Below are 22,656 nucleotides of genomic sequence, written 5' to 3'. Positions count from 1 at the left end.
GTTTCCTTCTCTGTAGGAGGGAGGAAATATCTGTGTAATATGTTTTAGGATTTTTTATGAGGTTTAAAGTCAGAAAAAAAAAACAAAACCTGTTTCTGTTCTGCAAAATGGGCTTGTTTGACTTGGACAACTCATCACTTGCGTATTTAACCTGTAAAATGAGAATTCTGTCCAGTCCTCCTGGCTTGCTTCTTGAAACATTTGCTACTCTTTTGATAAATTCTGGACAAAACACCTTGCTTGCCAGGAAAGAAGTTAGAGATATGACTTCTGTGTTGTTCAAGGTTTTATTTTCTAAGCCTAGGCATTCCTGGATTTTATTTATTTTTTCAGTCCCTACCGTGTACTATAAGGCCCTATCCAAACATTGAGGATATAGCACTAAGCAAAGCAATCTCCTTACCTTTATAGGGTTGGCTTTCTAACTGAAGCAACAGTGAATAGATACACTAGTAAGTTCGTAATAGATTATCATATATAAATGTTGTGAAGAAAAATAAGCCAGTACAAGGAGCTTGAGAGTGGCAGGGGCTGTTACTTTAGTAAGCATGGTCCGGAAAGGGCTCTGAAAGCAAGATATAGTAAAGTGAAGTGACAGATGAGCCATGCACATATGGGGATAGAGTTGGTCAAGTTTTGAGGTGGAGGTGTGATGGGCATTTTTAAGGATCAGCAAGGTCAGTGTGTCTAGAGGAGAGAAATCCAGGAAGCGGAGTGATAGAAAATTAGGTCAGAGAGGTAGCCAGGAGCCAGAACACCTAGGTCCAAGCGTAATCTGTAGGTGTTAGAGGGCTTGCAAGAAGGGAGGTTGGTATGATTTGATTTATTGGTGACCTGAGGACCCATCTGCTGTGTGGAGAATAGACTGTGGGGTCAAGAGCGAGGAAAGAACAGTTAGGAAGCTAATTCCTTGTTCCAGACGAGAGATGAGGGCACTTGGAGTAGCGTGGTGGTGGCGAAGGCAGGGTCAAATCGGGATATGTTTTGAAGGTCCAGCTGACGGGATTAGCTGATGTCTTGGATGTTGAGTATGAAAAATACAGCATCAGAATTTTTGGCATGAGCACCTGGGTTGTGTAATTTACTGACATGGCACACCAGTTGAGGAGTAGATTGGGTGGCAGGAAGGGGAAGAAATGAAGAATAATCCGGGAGATCCTGTTGTGGTTCATTGGGTCAAGAACCCAGCTAGTATCCATGAGGATGTGGCTTCGATCCCTGGCCTTGCTCAGTGGGTTAAGGATCTGGCCTTGCCATGAGGTGTGGTGAAGGTCGGAGACAGGGCTTGGATGTGGTGTTAAGGCTGGTGACTACAGCTCCCATTCAGCCCCTAGCCTGGGAACTTTCATGTGCTATAGGTGTGGCCCTTTAAAAAAAAAAAAAAAAAAAAAGCAGTGTAATGTGGGCCATGCTGTGTTTGTAATGACCATCAGATCTCTGTGTGAGATTTTTTTAAAAAAATTTAAAAATTGGAGTATAGTTGATTTACAACGTTATTAGTTTCAGGTGTACAGCAAAGTGATTCAGTTCTACATATACATATGTCTTTTTTTCAGGTTCTTTTCCCATATAGGTTATTTTGGAATATTGAGTAGAGTAGGTCTGTTGATTATCTTTTTTTTTTTTTTTAATTTATAAATTTTTTTGGCCATTGCTTACAACATGTGGAAGTTTCATGGGCCAGGGATTGTACTTAAGCCACAGCAGTAACAATGCTGAGTCCTTAACTGCTAGGCCACCAGGGAACTCCATGATTATCTAATTTCTATATAGTAGTGTGTGTATATGCTAATCCCAAACTCCTAATTTATCCCTCCCCTCCACCTTTCCCCTTTGGTAACCATAAATTTGTTCTCTAAGTCTGTGAGTCTGTGGTTTGTAAATAAGTTCACTTGTATCATTTTCTTTTTTTTTCTTTCTTTTTTTGCTTTTTAGGGCCATACTAGTGGCATATGGAGGTTCCCAGGCTAGGGGTTGAATCAGAGCTGTAGCCACTGGTCTACACCAGAGCCATGGCAACACCAGATGTGAGCCACGTCTGTGACCTACTCCTCAGCTCACAACAACACCGGATCCTTGACTCACTGAGCGAGGCCAGGAATCGAACCCGCAACGTCATGGTTCTTAGTTGGATTCGTTTCCACTGAGCCAGGGTGGGAACTCCTGTATCATTTTCTATGTGAGATGCTGATTAAGCAGTTGCATATGTGAGTTTGGAGTTGAGGGAGGAAGATAAATTCTGAACCTTATTCAACAAATCATTCACTACCTTTTCTGTTCCAGGCTTTGTATTAGTTCTGGAATGCTGATAAACAACAGCAACAAAAATAGACACGTTCCAAAGAGAAACAAGAAGTTGATATTCATGAATGTATATGTAAAATTGTATCTAGAGAGTATTATAGTAGAGGCATTTGACCTGGTTAGAGAAATCAAGGCAGGCTTCCTTGAGGAAGTGAAATCTGATACAGTCTGAAATCTGATACAGTCCTTGGGATGGTAGGCAGTAGATACATGGCAGAGTAGGGAGGTAAGCATGTTCTGGAGAGAAGAGTAGTTTTTGATTTTTGAGTTTTACTTCATGCTTAGCACTCCTTAGCTGCAGCAGTAACATTTTTAAAATGGCTGTAGTTTCTTTCTTTCTTCCTTTCTTTTTTTTTTCCTTTTTTGCTTTTTAGGGCCACATCTTCAGCATATGGAAGTTCCCAGGCTGGGGGTCAAATTGGAACTGCAGCTGCTGGCCTATGCTGCAGGCCAGTGATGTAGGATCTGAGCCACATCTGCGACCTACACCATGGCTCGAGGCAACCCCAAATCCTTTAACCCAGTGAGCGAAGCCAGAGATCAAACCCACATCCTCATGGATACTAGTTGAGTTTGTAACCTCCCGAGCCACGGTGGGCCCTCCCTAGTTTTGGAATTCTTTTTTTTTTTTTTTTTTTTTTGTCATTTTAGGGCCACACCATGGCATATGGAGGTTCCCAGGCTAGGGGTCCAAATTGTAGCTGTAGCCACTGGCCTACACCACAGCCACAGCAACGTGGGATCTGAGCCATGTCTGTGACCTATACCACAGCTCACGGCAATGCTGGATCCTTAACCCACTGAGTGAGGCCAGGGGTCAAACCTGCATCCTTGTGGATAATAGTCGGATTTGTCATCGCTTAGCCGCAAAGGGAGCTCCAAGTTTTGAAATTCTTAACCTGAAGCCTGAGGCTCCTTAGGCAGTCTGTAGATGGGCTTTAGGGAGATTGTAAACTTATGAAATCATGTGCAGATTTTGTTTGTGCAATTCCCCCCCCCCCCCCCCGAACTCGGGGAAAGGTCCATAGATTCTGAAAGGGGTCTAGGCCCCAAAATGGCAAGGGCTATGGTTTCCAAGATTGTAATTTGTCATGAGTAATCTCAGGGTTTGTGCTTTCCTTTTTCTTTGTGTAGGCATCAGGGATTTGGGGTGCTCTCAGTAATACTGGCAAACCATGCTGTCAAGCTGTTGACATCTCTCTTTCAAGACCTGCAAGTGGAGGCTCTGCACAAGGTGAGGGGCTTGTACTTACTTAGAACCAGCATGTTGCCTGCTGGCCTCATTCCCAAGTAAGCCATCTTGAGCCGTCAGATCAGGTTCTTAATTCCTGCTGAGTAGTAACGTCAGTTCCCTTTTGCTGTTGCTCCCTTCAGGGTTGGGAGGCAGACGGTCCCCCTGCGGTCCTGAGCATCATGGCCCAGAGCACCTCCATACAGAGGATTCAGCGGCTGATTGACTCAGTCCCACTGACGAACCTGCTGTTGACATTACTCTCAACTTCCTACAGAAAGGTGGGTGGGGTCCTGCCATTGATAATTTGAATGCCACTGACTGGACACCATGACCTTTATCTGTTCATAATTTGTGGTAATGCTTTGGAAATGAGAAAAGCTCTTAAGTGATTCCGAACATTTGAATCAGTTGTTGATTATGAACATCCTGATTCATGGAGTTGGCACGGTGAAGCAGAAACGTAGAGGATGCTATGGAAACATTCCTGTTTCCATTCTTGTCTAAATCTCTGCTTTTGGAGTGCTTTTATAAAGCTGTGAGAATCCTGAAGGGGGCTATTCGGAGAAATAGATACCTCTTGGATTTAGAAAAAAGAAGACATGGAGCAAATGTCATGTGGTGAACGGGATGAAATAGGGTGACTTCATTTATGCGCCCATCAGTTCCTCAAACCTGACTGTGTTCCTAGGCCTGTGTCCTGCAGCGCCAGAGGAAGGGCTCCATGAGCAGCGACGCCAGTGCTTCTTACTGACTCAAACACTTACTATGAGGATGACTTCAGCAGCACGGAGGAGGACAGCAGCCAAGGTAGACGCCCCTCCCCTCTCTCCCAGGCGATAAGCCCCAGAGCGCGGCACGAAGTGTCCCCAGTAGCTTCCTAATCACCTGCCTCGCGTGGATCATGACCGGATGTGCACTTAAAGGGGACATGTTATTCAGGAGTAAGTGGCGCTGTTGAAGACTGAATGATTGAAACCGCAGTCAGCAGAGCCCTCCAAAATCAAAACACATTTCAGTTGTTCTTGTTTCTTTTTGTCCTGATCTGTTTTGTGCACTCTGCTCCCAGCTTTCCCAGTGAAACTTAAAAGGCCCTGTGTGAGCTATTGGGTTGGGCACTTGTCATAGATGTGTGGCTTGGGGAAGGAGAGAAATGCCAGACTCTGTGGTGAACAACAGGGCAAAACTAACATTTTCTCTTGCTTTGGTTTGTGGAGAGACCGAATGAGATAAATATCTCAGATTCTTTATAATGAGGTTTGTGGGGGCAGTGTACAATATTGAAAGAGGTACAATTCCTTTTTTTTTTTTTTTTGGTCTTTTTAGGACCACACCCACGGCACATGGAGGTTCCCAGGCTAGGGGTTGAATCAGAGCTGTAGCTGCTGGCCTACACCACAGCCACAGCAATAGCAGCACCAGATCCGAGCCGTGTCTGCAACCTACACCACAGCCCACGGCAATGCTGTATCCTTAATCCACTGAGTGATGCCCGGGAAACCTGTGTCCTCATGGATGCTGGTCAGATTTGTTTCCGCTGAGCTACCACGGGGAACTCCTTAGAGGTACAATCTATGTCTTGAGGCTTGCAGTTGGAGACAAGTAAAAATTTGCTCTTGAAAATCTTTGCCTTATTGCCAGTAAAATAAAGTGAGGTGACGGAGTTCCTGCTATCGCGCAGTGAGATAAGGATCCCTTGTTGCTGGATTCAATCCCTGGCCCGGGAACTTCCATTTGCCAAAAAAAAAAAAAAAAAAAGTGATTTCTCTTCCTTCATTGAGCTTCTTTAAAATAATATTGGTGTTATTGAGATATAATTTACATACAATAAAATACTCTTATTTTGGGTATGCACTGAGGTGAGTTTTGACAAGTTTATTCAGCCTTCTAACTACAGTCATAATCTAGATACTTTTGTACGCTTTTTTTTTGTCTTTTGCTTTTTCAGGGCCACACCCACAGCATATGGAGATTCCCGGGCTAGGGGTCTAATCAGAGCTGCAGCTGCCAGCCTACACCACAGCCACAGCAACGTCAGATCCAAGCCACGTCTGTGACCGACACCACAGCTCACAGCAACGCCAGATCCTTAACCCACTGAGTAAGCCCAGGGATTGAACCCTCGCCCTCATGGATACTAGTCCGGTTCGTTAACCACTGAACCACGACAGAAACTCCAGATATACTCAACATTTTTTAAAAACATGTTATTTTTGTTGCTTTTCTCTTTCCCTCTTCAGATGATGACAGTGAGCCTATTCTGGGGCAGTGGTTTGAAGAGACCATCTCCCCCAGTAAAGAGAAAGCAGCACCTCCACCTCCTCCCCCTCCCCCTCCGCTGGAGAGCTCACCTCGGGTTAAAAGCCCCAGTAAGCAGGCCCCTGGTGAGAAAGGCAACATTTTGGCAAGTCGCAAAGATCCTGAATTGGTAAGAGTGGATTTCTGAGGTTAACGGGGAAGGAGAAATGGGGAGAAGGGGTGTGAAAAGCAGATCATTTGAACAAAAATGTTTGTAGGTTGGATAACTAATGTTTAAAGATATTTTTATTTATGGAGTTCCCGTCCTGGCACAGTGGAAATGAATCCGACTAGGAACTATGAAGTTGCGGGTTCGACCCCTGGCCTTGCTCAGGAGGTTAAGGATCCGGCATTGCCATGATCTGTGGTGTAGGTCGCAGAAGCGGCTCAGATCTGTCGTTGCTGCGGCTGCAGTGTAGGCCAATGGCTACAGCTCCGGTTAGACCCCTAGCGTGGGAACCTCCATGTGCCGTGGGTGCAGCCTTAAAAAGACAAAAAAAAAAAAAAGATTTTTTATTTAAGACTTTAAGTGTGTTGATTATGGTTGAAAAAATAATTCTTGTGTACTTGGTGTTGTTTCTCTGAACGAGGGTTAATAACATAGCCTTTGGAGTTAGATAGAAGTGAGTTTGGATCTTACCACTTACTTGCTTTGTGAGGGCAAGAATTTGAATTTCTCCAAGCCTCAATTTTGTCTCCTATGGTATGGGAATAATTGTATCTCCCCCAAGAATGTTGTGAAGAAGTAAAGAACCCTTAGTGTAGGTCACGTGCATTGCTAGTGATTGCTGTTTGTTCAACCAGTATTAATTGATGACTGTCATTCCTTCTTCTGAAGCTTTTATCAGTAAACAAATTGGATGGTCTTTGCTTTCATACAGTTTAGTCTAGTCAAAAATGTGGATATAAAACATTTACACAATAATTCAATATAATTTTAATAGAAAAGTACAAAACATTTACTTCCAAACTTGTATAATTATATATAGGCTTCCACTCAGGTATATATCAGTATATATCTAAGAGCTAGACAAACATAGGGCCTTAGGGGAATAAAATGGTCTGTTTAGAATTCTTTGTCTTCATACAATATTTTTTGAAGTCTATTGCATTACATTGGCTTATTACCATTTTCTATAACTGGTAGAATCACATGGGAAAGACTGTCATTAAATTTAGTCCCACTCTAGATGATTTAAAATCTGATTCTTCAGTTTATTGTGTTTATTGCATGACATCTGTGGGTGTATTCTGCTTTCTGTTTGTATTTGGGATATGTAGGAGCTTTTGAACCTGATATGAGCTTTTTTTGTGTGTTCCTTTTAGTTCTTAGGTCTTGCGTCCAACATTTTGAACTTCATCACTTCTTCCATGCTGAACTCTCGGAACAATTTTATCCGAAACTATCTGAGTGTATCTCTTTCAGAGCACCATATGGCCACTCTGGCCAGTATCATTAAGGAGGTGGACAAAGATGGACTCAAGGGTCAGTAGACAGGATGTGTGTCTGGTGGATATTTTCCTAGTGAACTTTGGCTGTTGGCACAGGGTGGTGTGATGCATCAAAGGGAGGCTTGAATAATTGCTCTTCCCATTTGTCCTCAAGGTTCATCAGATGAAGAGTTTGCTGCTGCTCTCTACCACTTCAACCACTCGCTGGTAACTTCTGATCTTCAGTCACCTAACCTGCAGGTTTGTGCACACTAAGCTGTGTAGGCCAAGAGCCCCTCTATGTCTGCACCTAGTCGGCCATAGTTGTTTCTTTTGCTAAGCAACAGTTTGTCATGGAATCCCCTCTGTGGAAAGAGTGTTGAGTGATTATTCTAGTATGTCCCTCTGCCTTAATTAGGATCATTTTAAGAAAAAGAAAATGTGTCCTTTATTCCCAAGTCACTTGGGTTAAAGAAAAGGAAAAACCTGTAAAAACAACTTCCAGTTACTATCCTAGTAGAAAAGTAAATAGATAAGAGGGCATTTTATAAAAAAAGAAATATGAGTGGCCAACAAACATAGGAAACGTTCAGGTCATTAGTAATCTAAGAAATTTAAATGAAATGTGTGTTTTGAAAGAATCAGATTGTAGGAGATGGATGCTCTCGTATATACTCTTACTTGCAAACCCACTGCTGAAGTAAAGCCTAGGATCTTGATTATGGATTTCTAAACACTGTGGCTTTCTTTCCTCACTGAAGTAGCTAGTACTTAAATTTCTCATTTCGTTAGTTTCATATGTGTAAATGTTTTTGCATTTAAGGAATACTTTAAATTTTAAAATTATTTGATTTTTAGCCATGACATCATGCTCTATGCAATTTTTTTCACTTAGTATTATTTAGTACTTAATTGCCAGAATTCATGTGTATTGCATGTTTCTGTAGTTTTTGTTTTGGTTGCTCTATGATATTCTATGACTATACCAGTTTATTCATTTCCTTTTTACTCCCATTGATGGACATTTAGATTGTGTCAGGTTTACTGCCATTCTAGCTATTGCTATGATCTTTCTTGTAGTCCCCTCCATGTCCCCTGTTAAAAGTGAGTCTCTGGGGAATGTAAATAGGAGTAGAATTGATAGGTTATAGAATATGTGACCATGAGCAGATAATGCCAAGTAGTTGCACCAAGTTTTACTCTCACCACCAGTATATTAGGAGTGGGGGATTCACATTCTCTCTCAGCATTTGGCAAAATCATACTTTGTTTGGTTTTTGGCCACACCTGTGGCATGTGGATGTTCCTGGGCCAGGGGTTGAACTTGCGCCACAGCAGTGACTTGAACCACAGCAGTGACAAAGCCAGATCCTTAACCTTCTGAGCCACTAGGGTGCTCCAGCAATGCTGTATTTTGATAATAACTCTCTTAACATGGTCAGAGTTAGTGGTTCTCAGTCTTTAGCAAACGTAAGGATCCCTGGGGAATTCGTTAAAAAAATCCAGATTCCTAGTTCTGTAACCACCCCCCCTGCCAGCCCCCCAAAGAATTTAATTTGGTAGATCTCTAATAATTTGCACTAAGATTGTTCTGAATTTTTTTTTTTTTTTTTTTTTTTTTTTTTTTTTTTTGCTTTTTAGGACTGTACCCACAGCACATGGAAATTCCCAGGCTAGGGGTCAAATCGGAGCTACAGCTGCTGGCCTGCACCACAGCCATGGCAGTGCTGGATCCATGACCCACTGAGTGAGGCCAGGGATTAAACCCACATCCTCATGGATACTAGTCAGATTTGTTTCTGTGGCGCCACAACAGCAACTCCCTAAAAAAATTTTTTGTTACTTTTATTTCAGTGCATTCTCAGAATCAAAACACAGTCAAAGGGGTTGCACTAGCTCCCAAAGGGACAAAATCCAGGAACCTGTCTCAGGACATTAAAATTGACTCTCCTAATCCCAAACCATTTGAGAAATTATCTTTTTTCTTCATCTTGTAAAGCCTTAATGAGGTACAGTTGATTTACAATGTGGTAATTTCTGCTGTACAACAGTGATTTAGTTATACATATACACACATCCGTATCTGAGAAACTCTTAAACATTGTTTTGTTATTTAAAATGATAGTCATAAGAGCTATTTATTTTTTTGGTCATGGCTGCAGCGCATGGAAGTTCCTGGGACAGGGATCAAATGCACACCACAGCAGTGGCCCGGGCCCCTGCAGTAACCGTTCCGGGTCCTTAACCTGCTGGGCCACCAGGTCTCTGTAAGACCTATTTATACCTAAACTACCGTTATATGAAAAAAAATTTTTTGGCAGGAAAGGGAAGTAAATTGAGTAGAAAAGTCAACCAGTCCAAAGTGAAGAGAAGGAAATGCTTCAGTTAGTACGTTGCCTTCAGTACCTTCTCAGACATAGGGCCAGGGTGTCCTGCCAAAGTTATCAGCTCCTTGCCCAGATCCGAGTTTATCTGGGTAGGTTTTTAAGTTCATAGATTTGTCCTTTTCTTGTCTAAATTTGTCCAGATGATGGGGAAGAAATATTTCTTTCTAGAGAATAGAATTCTTGGGACTCCTGTAAAGATGTTGCCCTCTTAGCATTTTAAAAATAATTACAGACCTTAGGTGGACATGCAACCTGGCTGCCCCTAACTACTGACTTTATGCAGAGGAAATCCTCAGATCTCCCTTTTCATTCCATCTCCAAACATGGAATTTTTAAATTCCTAAAATTCTTCCCCCACGGTTTCATTGCTACCTTGGCAGATGGTGAAGGATAGTTTAATCTGTCTACTCTTGCGTTCCCCTACTTTGGATATTGTTTCTTTGGAGTCAGGTGCAAAGCTACCTTACCCAAGGTGCCTGACTTAAGTTGCAAGACACACACACTGTCTTTTGAGGGAGGTTAATAGAAGGTATTTTGTTATTCTTAATATTATTTATTTTTATTTATTTATTTATTGTTTGTCTGTTGTTGTTGTTGTTGCTATTTCTTGGGCCGCTCCCGCAGCATATGGAGATTCCCAGGCTAGGGGTTGAATCGGAGCTGTAGCCACCGGCCTACGCCAGAGCCACAGCAACGTGGAATCCGAGCCGCGTCTGCAACCTACACCACAGCTCACGGCAACGCCGGATCGTCAACCCACTGAGCAAGGGCAGGGACCGAACCCGCAACCTCATGGTTCCTAGTCGGATTCGTTAACCACTGCGCCACGACGGGAACTCCTATTCTTAATATTATTTAATATTATATTTAATGTTGCATATGCAATTTTAATAACTTCATAATACTAAATACTGCGGTGTCCCAGGTTCATTTGTAAGTTTTCATTGACACTATGTACCAGCTGCTATTACAGGGACTGAAGAAATAAAGATGATGTGAATTAGTGTGGAATCATGAGAAAGAGGGGAGATGCGGGGGTAAGGGACCTGTGTAGAGATCATGGGAACTTATTTGAATGGGGTGAAGGATAAGAAGAGGAAGGAATCTAAGATACTGCCTAGATTTAAAACCCTTAAACCAAAATGAAGCCAGCAGGATGTTGTTGTCTTTAGTAGAAATAGGGAAGTCAGGAAGGAGGATTGGTTTGCGGGGTGGAAGGAGCAACATCAAGTACTCGGTGACTCCTTTTAGGTTTAAGTCAACTCAGACATTGGATGGGTCACTTATTTATTTCACACTTTCTCACAATGGTCCTTTGAGGTCTTTAGGTACATGAGGCACAATTTGCCGTGTTCTCTCTGTTTTTAAAACAAAACAAGTCAGTGTCAGCTCACCAGTGACTCTCAGTCCCTTATAGGAGGCCAGCCTTGGAATCTTTGGGTGGTAGAAAATTGTATATGTATAGTTAAGTGTGAGGACCTCCTTAAAGGAAGGAATAAGCTGAGGGCACCATCTGTGATTGTGTTGTTTCCTTTGTCACTGTTGAATTTTGTAACCCTTTTAATCAAATGTGAAAAACAGTTTGTATATTATCAATTTTATAAAATGTTTATTTTTCTTTTTAGGGCCGCACTTGTGGCATTTGGAAGTTCCTGAGTTAGGGGTTGAGCTGGAGCTGAAGCTTCCGACCTATGCCACAGCTTGTGGCAATGCTGGATCCTTAACCCACTGAGCGAGGTCAGGGATCGAACCTGCATCCTCACAGATGCTGTGTTGGGTTTTTACCCTACTGAGCCACCATGGGAACTCCTTAGAATCTTTTCTTATTTTATTTTTGTCTTTTTAGGGCCACACCCATGGCATATGGAAGTTCCTAGGCTAGGGATTGAATCAGAGCTACAGCTTCAGACCTACACCACTGCTACAGCAACATCCGATCCAAGCTGAGTCTATGACTTACACCACAGCTCATGGTAGTGCTGGATTTTTTTTTTTTTTTTTTGTCTTTTTGCCATTCCTTAGGCCGTTCCCGTGGCATATGGAGGGTCCCAGGCTAGGGGTCCAATCGGAGCTGTAGTCGCTGGCCTATGCCAGAGCCACAGCAACGCGGGATCCGAGCCGCGTCTTCAACCTACACCCCAGCTCACGGCAACACCAGATCCTTAACCCACTGAGCAAGGCCAGGGATCGAACCCGAAACCTCACGGTTCCTAGTCAGATTCGTTAACCACTGAGCCACGACGGGAACTCCAGTGCCGGATCTTTAACTCACTGAGCAAGGCTAGGGATTGAACCTGCATCCTCATGGATACTAGTCAGATTCATTTCTGCTGAGCCACAACGGGAACCCCATGGAATCTTTTTTTAAAAGACCCCAATTTTTTTTTTCGCCTCCCCAACAGCATTTGGAAGTTCCTGGGTCAGGGATCAAACCCACGCCACAGCAGTGACCTGAGCCACAGCAGTGACAATGCTGGATCCTTAACCTTCTAGGCCACCAGGAAACTTGTGTATTGTCGGTGTGTTTAGTTTAAATAGTCAGCATTATTACTATTTTAAAAATATTTTAAATATGATAAGATTTTGAAGTGCCAGTGGAGTGACAATATCTAGAAAATAGTTGGAAATGTGAATCTGAAATTTAACAATTAAAAAGAATTAAGATTGATAATATAGCTTTGGGAATTATCCATTGAGAGTCAGTCGTTGAAGTGACGAGAAACAATGGGATGGATTGAGGATAGCGAGAGAGATGAAGGCTGAGACTGGAAGCTCAGGAATGCCAGCCATGGAGGGGAAAGGTAGGAGGAATGGGCCAGGCTCAGTTTTACTGCTTAGATATGCCAGCCCGAGGAAGGGAGAAAGGGTGCAGAGGAAGGGCCCAGGCCAGGGCTCTGCTGTGCTGTGGCTCAGTTTTACTGCTTAGATGGTCAGTTCTTACCTGGAGCTAGTAGCGGTTTGAGTGCGTTCCTGAGGAACGTTAGCTCGTCTCCTATGGCTCTGAGGCCTACGAAAGTGACACAAAACAAAAACTCACGTAAAGTATGTGGTAACATTATGAGGAATATACATTAACCATGACCTTTCCATCAAATTCATGATTTTACTTTTTCCATATTTTCCTTCCTATCCCTGTCCATTTGGTGGCATAGTTTTACTGGTATCATCAGAACATCAGTACATCCCTTGGTTTCTGCTTTTTCAAGTTTTATTATTTTACATATATGTATATATATATATACAGCAATATATAGCAATACAGAGAGAGTACATTTTTATGTTTACCTTGGTCTTTATGGTTGCCACCATTACGGTTGTGATGTCCCTCGATTTGATTTTTTTCTGACTTTTTTTTATTATTATAGTATTGTTACAGTTAACTTTTTTTTTTTTTTGGCCGTGCCTGCAGCATGTGGAAGTTGTCAGGCCTGAGATTGAATCCATGCCACGGCAGCAGCCTGCTGCTGCTGTGATGACACCAGATCCTTAGCCTGCTGCACTACAAGAGAACTCCTATGGCTGATATTTTTGATAGAGCGCAGGCATGTTTATTTATGTTTTGAGTTCCTTGAGTCAGGGATTGAGAAGTCCTTACAGCCGTGCGAGCATAGTGATTAAGAAAATAGGTTTTAGAGATAAACTGGCTTCATCACTTGGTTATCTGGTGGCTTTGGTCATGTTCTATTTATTTATTTATTTATTTTTCCCACTGTATAGCATGGAGATCCAGTTACACATACATGTATACATAATTTTTTCTCCCATTGTCATGCTGCATTGTAAGTATCTAGACATAGTTCTCAGTGCTACATAGCAGGATCTCATTGTAAATCCATTCCAAGAGCAATAGGTTGCATCCATTAACCCCAAGCTCCCAATCCCTCCTCTGCCCCCTTGGCAACCACAAGTCTGTTCTCCAAGTCCATGATTTTATTTTCTATGGAAATGTTCATTTGGTCATGTTCTTAAACTACTCTAAGCCGTGTTTCATCAGTGAAACAGAGCACACCCCACATGACATTTTAGCTCTGAGCATTTAGTGTGACAGTCTGTACAGCACTTAGCCTGTGGTAACTCCCCAGTACATGGGAACGACTCCTGCTGTCTGTGACATTTTGAATATTTTTGAGGAATACAGTCCTCTAGGATGTTTTATAAGAATATAATTTAATTTGGCAGACTTCAGAATTTATCCTATATCCTGGGGTAAGCATGATCTGTGTTTTTGGAAGCCACATGAGAAAGCAGGCTTTTGTCTAGTTTTCCATTGGCAGCCTGCTCAGTTTGTATGTGTGTTTGAGAAGATAAGTTGCAGCTTAGATAACTGAGCTGAAAGTAAAGCTCATTTGAAACACATGCCACAACTGGAGGCACAGACAACCCTGCTTAATTCCAGATGCCTTGACATCTTAGGGGCAGAATTTCTCTACTAATGCTGTTAACACTAGTTGTTGGACCTGTAAGTCGTTGGATCTCCCCCTTTGGATTGTTATTTGTCCATATGTAACTGATTATGAAAGAAAACCTGTTAGCTGTTGCAGTTGTTGAAGTTTTCTTTCGAAGGCACCTCTCCTTTTTTGGGACCCCTGTTTCTGACATGAATTAACAGTGCAGTTAACCACTATATGTTAACTGGGGGCTAGATGAGTAATTTTTCCTTTGTATTTTTCTCATGTGTTAAGTCAAATGATCTTTTCCCAAACTGCTTCTGTAGCTGAATTTGTGTCCTTTAGAGGACTCTTTTCAGTGTTAAAGAGTCACAGTAGAAAGCATTAATAACCTTTTGGTCTCATTCCCTGCCTTTTTTCCCTGATGGTGTCTTAATTATCTTTCGTATCAGAACACACTGCTGCAGCAGCTGGGAGTTGCTCCTTTTTCTGAGGGCCCTTGGCCCTTGTACATTCACCCTCAAAGCCTCTCGGTACTTTCACGCCTCTTGCTCATCTGGCAACATAAAGCTGGCGCTCAAGGTGACCCCGATGTTCCCGAATGCCTTAAAGTTTGGGACAGGTAAGATAACTCCCATAGAAGCCTCCCAGAGAAGGCTGTTTACTTCTTAAAATTTGTTTGTCTTACTTGTAGCTAATCTGTGGCTCTGAGATCTGTACTCTGATGATAGTGTTTAAAGTGGCAACGGTGGAGGTGCCTCTGATGGGAGGATTTAGGGGGAGTCGTGCTGTTTAAAAAACAGAAGTACATACTCCAGCCTGGAAAGAGAATCTTCTTTTAGTATGGGGTGGAGTGGGATTTGGATGCAATTATAAGATAGAACCTGAATCCTGAACAGAACCAATTCTATCCTGACCTGGTTTTGTTTTTTTTGGAAGAGAGGGAGCAGGGAAGCCAACTCTGTCTTTGGTTATTTTGCTTTCAACATGAAACCACTTTGAGTGACTTGCAGTCTTTTTTGGACTACTTTTAAAGAATTTTTTTACTTGGGGGAAGCTCACATTAATCATCTAAATCCTCTTTAGATGGACCTATATTTGCCATTTTTGTTTACATGGTTAGGAATCTTCAAAGCTGTTTGTTTTCCTGAAAGGCTTTGTTTTGTTCGTCCCTATTCTACCATCAAATATCTCTAATACTGGATTTGAGAAATTATAAACCCTCTTGAATGCCAAAGACCCACTATATTTTTCCTGGTGGAATCTTGCAAAAAGGCCAGGAGGTTGGAGGGTAGGGGGAGGTAGTGAGGGAAACCCTTATTAAAATACAAATCTCTTTCCTAATAGCCAAAGGCAGTCGAGATTGTTGGCTACACCGATTCCTTTTTTGCATAAACGCTTTTCTCACAAGTTCTCTGAATGGTGAATTTCTTTTTTATTGCTTTTTAGTGCATTGAGTTATTTTTGACTCTTAGCATGCAGTGATTATATCTGTAGTATAAACTCTCAAAATGAGACTTAAACTATAGAATCAAATTATGGGGAAAAGGTAATTGACTTGTTTCAACCTGCTCATATTTATTTTTCTTTTGTATTTTTAGGTCCGCACCTGTGGCATACGGAGGTCCCAGGCCAGGGGTTGGATCGGAGCTGTAGCTGCCAGCCTATGTCACAGCCATAGCAACAGCAACACCAGATCCTAGCCACATCTGTGACCTAACCACAGCTCTTGGCAACACCGGATCCTTAACATGTAGCAAGGTCGGGGATTGAACCCACATCCTCATGGATACTAGTCGGGTTTGTTAACCACTGAACCATGGCAGGAACTCCTGCTCGATTTATTCATTAAAAAAAAAAAAAAAAAGCCACATTTTTGGGAGCTTGTGGTTCTTTTCACTGTCAGTGAGGGTTAACACTCCTGGGCTACAGTCATTGTTGCTGAAGGGCTCTGAAGATGTTTTTGAGGCCAAATCTAACATCTTTTGTAGCCAAGATTTAGTTTTTATCTTCTCATAACATGTAGTTTCTTGTCTTCCTTTATTTGTTATTTTAACACCCGGGTTTAAGAACTTTAATTCTTCCAAGACAGAACATTAAAACTCTTGGCGGATGTTCTGATTATTCCCCATCAGACATATTCGCCTTTCCTCTGTGGCAGGTTTTTGTCGACAATGAAGCAGAACGCCCTGCAAGGGGTGGTGCCCAATGAGACGGAAGATTTGAACATAGAACACCTGCAGCTGCTCCTTCTCATTTTCCACAACTTCAGCGAGAAAGGCCGGCGGGACATACTGACCCTTTTTGTGCAGATCATCCAGGAGCTGAGTGCCAACATGGATGCCCAGATTCGCTCTGTGCCCCTTATCCTGGCTCGCCTCCTTCTGATCTTCGATTATCTGCTTCATCAGTACTCCAAAGCCCCTGTGTATCTGTTCGAGCAGGTAGAGAGGAACACATTCGTTTATGCTTTGTAGCTGCTATCGAGTGTTCTTCTCAAGGTTGCTGTGATCCCAACTGAGATGACCTGCTCAGTTTAGGTTTGAGGTGTTCGTTGAGAGATGTTTGAGTAGCCTTAGGAAGACCCCTGGGACTTGTGTCTGCGCACGCACACTCTGTGTTTAGCCAGAAGTGATGAAGGCAGGTTACTTGATTTGATGTGTGTGTTGAAATTAGATTGTGGGCTCTTTTCACAGGGGTCCTTTGAATCACTCCACTTTTATCTCTGTCTAGCACAGCACCTCAAGTGTTGGGCTTCAGTGAGTATTTGTTAGTGATGGTCTGGCAGTAAATGTTGTGGATTAGTAAATTCCTTTGTTGCAAGGATCCAAAATGAGGACGGGAGGGCCATTTAAGGGTTATTACATTCAGCATTTCTTAAAATGTTTCATTGAGCACTGTTCTCTTTATGCTCCAGCAAAAGCATGCTTCTCAAAAGAAGTCACAGAAAAATCTAAAATTTTATTTTAATTTGTAAGTTTCTCAGACTTTGATATACCAATCTAATACCATGTCTAGAGTGAGAAGTAGAATGGTGACTGTGTATCTCTCTTAATTTGAGTGTTTGTGTTTTAAAAGGTGCAGCATAATCTGCTTAGTCCTCCCTTCGGGTGGGCAAGTGGTTCCCAGGACAGCAGCAGCCGCCGGGCGACCACCCCTCTCTATTATGGGTTCAAAGAAGTGGAAGAAAACTGGTCTAAGCATCTTTCCTCAGGTCAGAAAGAAGATTGTCAGTACGAAGCTGACTTACTGATTCTCTTTGGCGGTGGTGGGGGCGGGGGGAGTGCATTTGGATCTTGAGTCTTCCTCGAGGACATTTGGTCAGTGGTTAGTCTTCTCCCCGTGGGTGACAGATGCCCATGGATTCAAAACTCTCTTGGAAACAGACTCTCACATATTCGGCATGTGTTTAAAAACAAAAAACAGGGAGAAACAAGTATTAGGAGTCCTAGTATCTGGCCATAGAGTGAGTGTCTGTTTTTCTGCCACACTGGGTGATTGAGTTTAATTTTCCTCAGGCACATGGATCTAACCCACAGGTTGATTTCTTGGGCTCATAGTGGTGCCCACCCCACCCCCAAACAGCAGTGGGAGCCAGGACACCCTCTCCAGTGTTCTCACATAGCACTTGTATGTACTTTTGATGGGGCACCTCTTGTGTTCATTTTAGCGGGTGTTTGCTTTCTTCCCAAGGTTGTTAGGTGGAAAGTGTATTTGGTGGAAACTTTCACCAAGCCCTGGTATGAATTTATTGTCACTGGGATCTCCTAGGTAATTAGTCCCTTTGATATTCAGCAAAGGGCATTTAAGTTAAAGTCAGTTGGTTAATGATACAGTGTTGTTGATTAACTTGATGGTAGAGCACTTAGTTAACTCCCAGAAAAGGAGGTGTTTTTTTTTTGTTTGTTTTTTTAGGGCTGCACCCTCGGCATATGGAGGTTCCTAGGCTAGGGGTCAAATCAAAGTTACAGCCACTGGCTACACCACAGCCACAGCAGCTTGAGATCCAAGCTGCATCTGTGACCTACACCACGGTTCATGGCGATGCAGGATCCTTAACCCACTGAGCGAGGCCAGTGATGGAACCTGCAACCTCATGGTTCCTGGTTGGATTCGTTTCTGCTGCACCATGATGGGAACTCCAAAAAGGAGTTTTTAACTGGGGATGATTGAGGGCCATGGGGCCAGGTCTGGAGACATAATGTGGTTGTCACAGTGGGGAGGGAGGGTGCGACTGGCAGTCAGCAGATAGAAGCCAGGATGTCGCTAAATATTCTGCAGTGTGTGGGACAGCTGCCTACAGCAGAGGATTATCTGGGCTCAAATGTCCATACTTAGCACTGGGCTGGGGAAACCCTGCTCGGAGTGTTTTCTTAGTTTTTACATTTTATGCCTGTTAAACCAACTGGAGAATGAAACCATTCTTTTAATAGGCACATTGTTTTTCAGATGCTGTCCCACAGCCCAGATTTTATTGTGTCATGTCCCCAGAAGCCTCAGAGGATGATTTGAACCGACTCGATTCTGTGGTACTTGGAATTTTAAAATCCCATCTCACGTGTGGGTTAGGTGGTCTCCACCAAAATCGGTCTGTCACGGGGGGAAAGGGGATGACTTTCTGTCATGAGGGAACGTGGTCTGTATTAGGATTTGAGCTTATTCTAAAGGGAAAATTGTTATTTTGAGATTTATTCCCTGGGCTCCACCTTGCCTGTAGCGGATGTCCTTCTGGTGGCTGACACCTCAGCCACGTTATCCCTGAAGACCCCTCTCTGTTAGCATTTTCACATGCAGCTATTTTCTGGACCGAACAGTTGCCTCAGTCTGAAGCCTGCTCTTGTGTGCTCACAGTTACCCGTAAACCAGGCAAGGTCCCTGAGAGGGACTCTTGCTGCAGTGAGAATTTCATAATTGTAATTGGAACGAGCTATTTGTCAGTCCCGAGGCTAAGTGATAGTGTATGGGTAGTAGGGAAAAAATATTTCAAAACATAAAAAACGTTTGTCTTCTTTGCTCTTAGGCGTGTGATGTTCTTTTCTCCACGCTTGTCAAGTATGATGAGCTCTACGCGGCACTGACATCCCTGCTCGCAGCTGGGTCCCAGCTCGATACAGTTAGGAGAAAGGAGAACAAGAACGTCACTGCCCTGGTAAGACCACGGATGCCTGGCTCAGTTGGAAGAGTTTGGAATGTGTCTGGTTATTGGGTAGCAGCCTGCCAGAAGTTTTCTTCTGGAATCTAGTCAGGTTACTGTTTATCTGTTTGCAAAACTGATTCGATACTTCGTTATTTCTCCCACGTTTGGCTGCTTATGTTCACCTGGGAGATGATTTTGTCATTTTTGCAGTTTTTGGTTAACACTGAGAGGAATGCAACCTGCAGCTAAGTTCCGTATCTCCTGTGAATGCTGGTTGATGAGGAATATTGAGAGCCCCACACTGGAGCTTTTTCTTTGGTCTCATAAATGTGTCTTGTGCCTGTGGAAGCTGGAATGGCAAAAAAGGCCCCAGAAAGGGCCAGCTGATAGTGGGCCTGCTGAGGAGAAGGTCTTGCTCTCTTTTGGTTACCTGGTAAATTATTGGTGAGCCAGTTGCCTCAGAATAGCTTTCTTGGACTGTGAAATGTGCAGAATATGGAGCAGATTCTTTTTATATGCGCTTTACCATTTTCTGTTTGAGATGTATTCTCTAGAAAGACCTGGAGAACAAACTTGAGAGTCAAATCTCAGTTGAAAATCAAGACCCCCACCCATCCAGTTCTGCTTTAAAAATTGTATTTGGAACCGTTCTTACTGTCAGGGAGGTCTTGAGCCAGTATCAAAAGTTTCTGCCTCTGGGACTGCTCCTTTTGCTTCTTCTAGGAGGCCTGTGCCCTTCAGTATTACTTCCTGATACTGTGGAGGATCCTAGGGATTTTGCCACCATCAAAGACTTACATGAACCAGCTGGCCATGAACTCTCCCGAGATGAGTGAATGTGACATCCTGCACACTCTGCGGTGGTCTTCCCGCCTCCGGATCAGCTCCTATGTCGGCTGGATAAAGGTACCACCGAGTCACACAGAGCGGGCTGCTAATGGGTATTCAAAGCCAAAACGCTCTAATTTGGGGAGCTTATAAATTTAAGGCTAATGAAAGCTTTCCACCATGTATGTATTGCTGTCCTGAACACTTTTTTTCTTGCTGTGAATAGGACCACCTTATCAAACAGGGAATGAAGGCTGAACATGCTGCTTCTCTCCTAGACCTGGCATCCAGCAAGTGCAGCTCAGTGAAATATGACGTTGAAATTGTAGAGGAATACTTTGCTCGACAGGTGTGTTAGTTTGGGGTCCATAATGACAGAATTTGGCTTATGCCATAGCACTTTTCCACAACTAATTAACATCTTGGATATCTTTAAAGATCTCGTCATTCTGTAGCATCGACTGTACCACCATCTTGCAACTCCACGAAATTCCGAGTCTGCAGTCCATCTACACCCTTGATGCTGCTATTTCCAAGGTCCAGGTCTCTCTGGACGAGCATTTTTCTAAGATGGCTGCCGAGACTGAGCCTCATAAGTCATCCGAGATCACCAAGAACCTGCTTCCAGCCACGCTGCAGCTCATTGACACCTACGCGTCCTTCACCAGGTGCGATGGGCTGCCTGCCCAGGGATGTCTGCAACGGGGAATTTAGATGCTTGGGTGGTTTACTTTCTTCTTTAAATATTTTCTAGCGGGAGTTGCCATCGTGGCGCAGTGGTTAACGAATCCAACTAGGAACCATGAGGTTGCGGGTTCGGTCCCTGCCCTTGCTCAGTGGGTTAACGATCCGGCGTTGCCGTGAGCTGTGGTGTAGGTCGCAGACGCGGCTCGGATCCCGAGTTGCTGTGGCTCTGGCGTAGGCCGGTGGCTACAGCTCCGATTGGACCCCTAGCCTGGGACCCTCCATATGCCGCGGGAACGGCCCAAGAAATGGCAAAAAAAAGACAAAAAAAAATATATATATATATATTTTCTAGCATTTTTCATAAAGAAAAATAATGTAATTTTTCTAAACACTGTCATTTCTGCTATTCAGTAAGATGAAGTTCCTTAAATATCATGGTATGTAGGTAGAGAAAAATATTTCATAATGCTTTAGAGAGTGTTTTATTTTTATTTATTTAAAAAAATTTTTTTTGTCTTTTTGCCATTTCTAGGGCTGCTCCCGCAGCATATGGAGGTTCCCAGGCTAGGGGTCGAATCGTAGTTGTAGTCGCCAGCCTGCACCAGAGCCACAGCAACGCCAGATCCAAGCCGCGTCTACAACCTACACCACAGCTCACGGCAACACCAGATCCTTAACCCACTGAGCGAGGCCAGGGATCGAACCCACAACCTCATCGTTCCTAGTCGGATTTGTTAACCACTGAGCCACGGCAGGAACTCCTGGAGAGTGTTTTAAAACGCATCCCTTTCTATAGTAAACATAGCAGACTTGCTTTGTTTATTCTAGATGATGTTTAAGTATTTTAGAATTCCTTTTTGATCTATAAAAATTGGAAATTTATTCACAAGCCAAAATTTCTGGCTTTTCATACATTGGAAGAACTGGCAAAACTGGGCCTGTCTTCCCACGTGACCACTGCAGCTACCTCTTGTTAGCTGTCCCCACTGGGCACCTTTAAGCTCCTTTACTTTATCTGGTCCCTGTAGGATTTTACCATTTATTAGTTCCTGTTCTATGGGGTGGTGTTGCTGAAAGGAACTTGGATCATTGTGAAACTTAACTGACATCTCTTAATTTGAATGCCTTGCAGTAGATAGAGGACTGTTGCTTGAGACAAAATTTTTGAAGGAATATCAGCAATAAACGTGAATAACAAATATGAGTGTTTGCTATGTGACAAGTACTTTTCTGGGTGCTGGGTACAGCAGTAGCAAAGCTGAGCGAGTCATTGCCCTTTGAGAGTGTTTAGGTTCTAATCTTGCCCATCAGGCTAGCACTTTCTAAACTAAGCTGTTAATACCTGTTCCTGGGCACCTATGTTTGGGAAGTGCTTAAAGACATATTAATGTATTTTAGACATATATATGTATATATATATTCTTTTCAAAGCCTTTAATGTATACATGGCCCATTTTCTGAGGCCAAGAAGCATGGGGGAGTTATGTCCTGGAATTGAGTTTTGTGAGCATTTCAGAGGAAGGCATTTTCTTTGGGAAATGATCACCCCTTGGAATCCTTAGGAGACCCAGCAGGGGCAGGCACTATCAACCCCATTGAGTAGATCGGGCAACCGAGTTGCGGGGTTTTCGGTTTGTCTCAGGTTAGTTTTTCCTAACCAAGATGGAAGCAGAGTCCTTTGGCTTTGACACAGGCCCTTGTTTTTTCTTCAGAGCCTATTTGCTACAGAACTTTAATGAAGAGGGGTCCACTGAAAAACCTTCCCAGGAGAAATTGCATGGCTTTGCTGCAGTTTTGGCTATTGGCTCTAGTAGGTGCAAGGCGAACACTCTGGGTAAGTGAATGTGCCGTTAACAGCAGGATGACCAGTAGTGCTATCTCTCTCCCTTTCTGCTTGTCTGTGGGCATTTACCATTTATTGGAATCTCTCTGTGGGTCAGGCATTGACACAGGTTTATCCGGTTT

The 22,656-nt window shown here is 43.1% G+C and overlaps 1 protein-coding gene across 1 annotated transcript in view; it reads left to right on the top strand.

Annotated features, from left to right (window-relative positions):
- UBR4 (ubiquitin protein ligase E3 component n-recognin 4) overlaps positions 1-22,656 on the top strand; it is a 138,010-nt gene that overhangs the window by 18,409 nt on the left and 96,945 nt on the right. The window contains 16 exon segments of the mRNA XM_047792179.1: positions 3,439-3,538; positions 3,679-3,816; positions 4,227-4,283; positions 4,285-4,345; positions 5,776-5,963; positions 7,160-7,319; positions 7,440-7,525; positions 14,492-14,661; positions 16,201-16,483; positions 17,118-17,253; positions 18,489-18,568; positions 19,060-19,188; positions 19,900-20,082; positions 20,231-20,353; positions 20,443-20,672; positions 22,404-22,525. Of these exon segments, the coding sequence (XP_047648135.1) occupies positions 3,439-3,538; positions 3,679-3,816; positions 4,227-4,283; positions 4,285-4,345; positions 5,776-5,963; positions 7,160-7,319; positions 7,440-7,525; positions 14,492-14,661; positions 16,201-16,483; positions 17,118-17,253; positions 18,489-18,568; positions 19,060-19,188; positions 19,900-20,082; positions 20,231-20,353; positions 20,443-20,672; positions 22,404-22,525 (2,246 nt within the window).

Source organism: Phacochoerus africanus, chromosome 8, assembly GCF_016906955.1.
Source record: "Phacochoerus africanus isolate WHEZ1 chromosome 8, ROS_Pafr_v1, whole genome shotgun sequence".
Lineage (NCBI taxonomy): Eukaryota > Metazoa > Chordata > Mammalia > Artiodactyla > Suidae > Phacochoerus > Phacochoerus africanus.
The sequence above is the reverse complement of the archived record's forward strand: the minus strand, read 5'-3'. Positions and strand labels throughout refer to the sequence as shown.